Raw genomic sequence first — 5888 nt, 5'->3', positions numbered from 1 at the left:
CGACGAACTCCACTCCGCTCGACCCAGGGCTCGGACTCGGGCTTAGCCCCAGAAGACGACGAACTCCGCTCCGCCCGACCCAGGGCTCGGACTCGGGCTAAGCCCCGAAAGACAGCGAACTCCGCTCCGCCCGACCCAGGGCTCGGACTCGGGCTAAGTCCCGGAAGACGGCGAACTCCGCTCCGCCCGACCCAGGGCTCGGACTCGGGCTAAGTCCCGGAAGACGACGAACTCCACTCCGCCCGACCCAGGGCTCGGACTCGGGCTTAGCCCCAGAAGACGACGAACTCCGCTCTGCCCGACCCCAGGGCTCGGACTCCGCCCTGGCCTCAGTCGACGGTCTCCGCCTCGCCTGAACCAGGGACTCGGACTCGACCTCGACCACGGAAGACAGACTCGACCTCGGCCTCGGAGGAGCTTCCACATCGCCCAACCTAGGGCGCAGACCAGCCACGTCAACAGGAGGCGCCATCATCACCCTACCCCGAGCTGACTCGGGCCACGGGGAACAAGACCGACGTCCCATCTGGCTCGCTCCACCAGATGGGCAATTGATGGCGCCCCGCATATTCTGTGACGACGGCGGCTCTCAGCCCCCTTACGGAAGCAAGAGGACGTCAGCAAGGACTCGACAGCCCCGACAGCTGTCCCTCCGCCAGGCTCCAGCACTCCTCCGACGGCCACGACATCACACCAGCTGGGTGCCAAAATCTCTCCGGCTGCCACGACGGCATGTACTTAGGGCGCTAGCTCTCCTCCGCTAGACACGTAGCACTCTGCTATACCCCCCATTGTACACCTGGATCCTCTCCTTACGCCTATAAAAGGAAGGACGAGGGCCCTCTTAGAGAGGGTTGGCCGTGCGGGGACGAGGACGAGACAGGCGCTCGCGTGAGGCCGCTCGCTCCCTCTCCCGCGTGGACGCTTGTAACCCCCTACTGCAAGCGCACCCGACTTGGGCACGGGACGAACACGAAGGCCGCGGGATTCCCACCTCTCTCACGCCGGTCTCCGGCTGCCTCGCTTTCCCCCCTTCGCGCTCGCCCTCGCGCTCGACCCATCTGGGCTGGGGCACGCGGCGACATTCACTCGTCGGCTCAGGGACCCCCCGGTCTCGGAACGCCGACAAGAAGGCAATTGCTCTGTTAATCCAGCCTCTTAAGGGCACTGTGCGGGGTATTTATAGGTGCCAGAGTGCCCAACGTCATGGATTAAGGACGCATGTGCCCTCAGGCGCCTAGGTCATCCCCGGAATATTCCCATAAAGCAGGGTTACAAACTGTCATTACAGAAAAGCATTCACAAACCGGACCCGTAATGCGATCAGCCGCCCGGGGCCTGTTACAATGGGCCGAATTCTACGTGGGCCTTCTTGTTGGACGAGGTCGCGAGACGAAGCGACCTCGTCGTAGGCCTTCGTCTTGCAGCGTATTGGACGAATGGTGAAAGCTGCCAGCCGTTTAGCCTCCGTTGGTTTGGTGAGATCGGCGAAGGCATCGAGTGAAGGGTGGTGTCTTCGCCTTCGCCCCAACAATCATATTAATTCCACCCTTGCTCCTTATTTGTTTTAATTGTAAAAATAGTCAGAGAATGTTAATAGATATTTTTGACTTCTTACGAGTCATTTAATATATTCTGAATACTTTTAGTACCTATAATAACTAAATAAGGTATGGACTAAACTTTAGTATCTGGACTAAAGAAACCAAACGGACCCTAACTGTGATGATTCACATGTAAGACGTTTACACACCAATTAGCTTAACAACAAGGACATTAACAGAAGTTACTTTGATGGCTGATTGCCAAGATAGTCATCCTCAGTGGTTCCATCACGTCCAGTGAAACAGGAGAAACCGAAAGCTGGCTATAGAAGGGCCTGATCTAACCAGTTCCCTTCCAACAACAGGTTTGCAAAAGGGTACAAAGAAAACGTTTGTAAGAATGTGAGCAGACGCATCATGATGCACCGGACCGCGGAAGCCTTCAGCTTATGGCGACGCCTTCCCGTGAACAATCCAGTTCAGCTTGCGCAGAGTCAGTTAGATCCCACTCGATTTACACGGGGCTTCACCGGAGTCTTGGAAGGGCTCACCCTGGACATCCCACAGTTCCATCAGCATTGGCAGATACAAATATGTTCAGTTTTTCAGTCTAGATAACCTACAAATAAAGAGAAATGGAGAATGTGGCTAGAGGGGAGGTCATGCCTGACAGGCAGTGTTCCCAAAATCATCCCGCTGCAATTCAGAGCCATGATGGCACCCTCAGCCTGTGATTCAGAGTTCAAAAGTTAGAATCAATATCTCCATCTTAAGCGGATACTCAGTATGGAAGGAACAAATAGAAGGCATGCCTGTACGAGCACAATCATCTTGCAGGTCAATATACGATTAGGAAAAAAAAAGCACTGGGAGGAAAAATCTCAATTGTTTGAGCAAACTTATCAACTTATTGTCCCTAATCATTGCAGCGAGTGTCACAAGAATCTTTGATGCATATGCTGTTAAGAAATTACCAAACATGCACAAGTTGATAGAACATAGCTCCTCCAGGCTATGCAGCATACCCATTTTAGGGTAGCATCATAGCAAGAGCTTACTAGTGACATGAGTGGCGTAGCAAATGCTATGCAAAACAGACGAATTAAACTAGTCCATTGTTCTAGAGGATCTAACCAGCAAACATCACTTGCTAGTAAACTAAATGCAGGTAGGCATTAGAACATTATTTAACAATATAAACAGAACTAACCAGTGCGGAAAAAAAAGTTTTGTTCTTACATGGACAAATTCAACAAAAGCAATCCTTGTGGAATGTACATTATCCCCTAGAAGCCTCAACCGAGAGACCTGCAAAGGAAATATATTTAAGAGGCAAATTATATGACATATCAATCGGATTTTAATGTTCTTAAGAAACAGTATATTTGATAGTGGATTTGGCAAACCACAAAGTCCAATGCTCACCTCACCGCAAAGTTCTTCAAAGAATTTCTTTACATCTAACTGAGTAACCTACATGATGAAGAGGCAAATGAGATCACCAAAGCATCAAACTGATAGTGTTAGCTTCAGAAACTTGCACCCAAGATCTAGGACCATAAAATACTAAGCATCAATGAAAAAGCAATAAGTGAAAAGCAGTAAGCTTTATGGCATAGAAAAGAGACAGTACCATCTTATCTATGTTTGTACAATAGACAGTTCGCATGACCATTTCCTTCTCGTCATCCGTCTACGCGACAAACCCAACACCACCAGTATTAGCATATTGTGGAATAGTAGGATAATGATATCATGGCATGAAACAAGTGAAATACTGCTCACCCTGGGAAGAAACTTTGGATTAACAGGTAAGATAGCTGTCTTTGACGGCAAAACTCTAACAGGGTAGAAACCAAAAATTGTGCCTCCCAGGTTAAGCGCAGTTCTGGCGCCCTCTGCAGAAAAAAAACAGAACACAACATTCATCAAAAGAAGATTTGATTACATAAAAAAGGAATCTGAGTAGTAGGTCAATATGTAATACCTTCATCAGAGAACTCAATGAATGCAAACCTAAGAACTGAGTGGGGATCACCACAAATTCTGCAATCAACAACCTAACAGAGAGAAAGTTCATTATGATTTAGGAAAAAAACACCATTGTTCATTTGTTCATGTTGACAGAATAGACCAGTAAACATGATCACTTAATAAACTCTGCTTAATAACTTCTGTTGATCAGCACAAGCAATAAAGCACTGAAAATATCACATGTGCAGTACAATTTCAAGTAAGAATCGGTCTTTTCAGATGAAATAACTTACTTGCCCACAGGTGGTAAAGATATCAGCAAGTCTCTCCTCTGTCACCTAACAGACGGTCAACATCCTTAGATCTTATAACAACGCAAAAATATATAATATATAGCAACGAGTGCTGAAGCAAGCATCAAGTACTCACAGTATGGTCAAGTTCAGAGACATAAACAGTTCGCCTAATGCTGTCCTCTCTGTCTGCCCGCCTCACTCTACCATTTGTCCTCCTCCTTCCTTGGTTGATGTATCCATTCCCCCTCTGAAGATGGAAAAAAAACACTTGCATCATATACTTCTCAACGGGATCAACACGTCCAATATTAGCACTTACAAACATCTGATCATCTAGTAAGTCCTAGGAGTAATCTTAGGGGAAGCATGGCATAAAACTATAAAAGCAGATCAACTCAATAGAACAAAATTGTGCATCATCGGTCCCACTAAAGGTTGGCACTTCGTCAAGATCAAACCTTTACATTAAAAAGAGGGGGAACCTTCCCCTCCGCCAAAAGAGTAACGCCAACTACGGGAACCACCAACAGGTATCACAGTTAAACACAGACATAAGGAAGAAAACCCCAGCCTTTACCAAACAGACTATGAGAAAAGCAACCAAATCCTACACACAGCACCGATCCAAGCGCCCCCGCTCTCCGATGAAGAACCAAGTCAAGAAGAACAAAAGGAGCGCGTCACGAATCAAATCATACCGTGCGCGGCTGGTGCCCAAACCCAACGTAAAACGCAGCGTCGGTGGCCCCATTCCCGCCTCCGATGGAGTGGTAATCGAACACCGGCGCATCCGCCGACAGCGCCTTCTTGGGCGGAGACGCGGCCGCGGAGGGGACGAACTCCTTGGCGGCCGGGTTGAGGTTGGACAGCAGGTCCACCAGCTTCTGCACGCCCGCCTGGTACTCCACCTCCTTCGCCGCCGAAGAAGCCGATCCCTCTGCCACCGCCGCCGCCATACCTAGGTAGGACTGAGACGAGGCGGATCGAGCGAGCGAGACGCCGACGGCCGCCTGCCGATCTCGGTCAAACCCACCCGCGGCCGGATGGGTGGGGTAGAAAGTGCCGGGCGGATACTACTGGCGCGAGGCCATCCCGCGTCTCTGCCTGCACACCGGAGATGAGGACGGTGGTGTGTTGTGGGTGGCGGATGTGGTGCGACGCGCGCCTGTGCGCCCTCGCCAACGGCGTCGATGGATTGGGGGGCTGCTGGAGAGAGCCGCGGGCGGGTGGGTTCTAGTGCCTCAGGTTCTGGCCATTTCCGGGGTGGAGACTGGGAAATGTACGCGAGAGAGGATCGGGGGGCAGGAAGCGAAACGGAAACCGGAGAGAGCCAGCCCAGCCAGCCGCGTGGGCATGATCGAACGGATGGGTGTTTCTGCAGTCTGCACTGCACGGGGAGGCGTGAAGCACGTGCGTCCGGAACCACTGCTTGTGGTAAACGACACTTTTTGATAATCAGGCGTCTACTGCCTCCATATCCGACAGCAATAACAGTGAGCTCTTAAAATTCAGCCTATTTTGAGTTTTAAGGGGTGTTTAGAATTGCTCCAAATTACAGCTCTAGAGCTATAGTTTATAATATAAAATTAAATAGTTTTAAAATATATTTTTATTCTAAATAATAAATAAAATAATTTATCTAAATATTTTCTAAAGGTTCATAACTTTAGCTCCACAATTTTCTAAAAGCACATAATGATCTGCTTTAACAACTCCATCAAAATATACTAGAGTTGTAGCAGTAGCAAAGACGACATGTATCTATACATTTTTTACTTCGTGAAGACACTAACCACATTTTCTCTAAGGCTATCCCCACCAGGCCACAAGCTCTTTCATCTCATTCTCTATCACACCTTTTATTTTAAACTCCACTCACAAATAGCGTTGTCTACAGTGCAAAACAATATTTTATACGACCAGATACATGATCTATTAGACACAGTCTAAGTGAACTTTCGCTTGCCAATGCTGGAAACATGGGCGGAGGACCCAATATTTCTTGGTGTTGGTCAAGCAATACCTTGATTCAACCCAATAAAATACCAATAGAAAAATAAATCTCTATCCCTAA

The 5888-nt window shown here is 48.6% G+C and overlaps 1 protein-coding gene across 1 annotated transcript; it reads right to left on the bottom strand.

The window, feature by feature from the left end:
• Positions 1–1670: 1670 nt before the first annotated feature.
• LOC100282713 (uncharacterized) lies at positions 1671–5110 on the bottom strand. Its single transcript, NM_001155620.2, has 10 exons — positions 4513–5110; positions 3948–4061; positions 3812–3856; positions 3532–3604; positions 3330–3442; positions 3178–3237; positions 2970–3017; positions 2784–2852; positions 2211–2272; positions 1671–2096 (listed from the first exon to the last, which is right to left on the bottom strand). Exons 1-10 carry the CDS (start codon positions 4768–4770, stop codon positions 2039–2041), a joined length of 900 nt encoding a protein of 299 aa, NP_001149092.1. The 5' UTR covers positions 4771–5110; the 3' UTR covers positions 1671–2038.
• Positions 5111–5888: the final 778 nt, after the last annotated feature.

Source organism: Zea mays, chromosome 3 (assembly GCF_902167145.1).
Source record: "Zea mays cultivar B73 chromosome 3, Zm-B73-REFERENCE-NAM-5.0, whole genome shotgun sequence".
Taxonomy (NCBI): domain Eukaryota; kingdom Viridiplantae; phylum Streptophyta; class Magnoliopsida; order Poales; family Poaceae; genus Zea; species Zea mays.
This window is presented reverse-complemented; position numbering and strand designations above follow the sequence as displayed.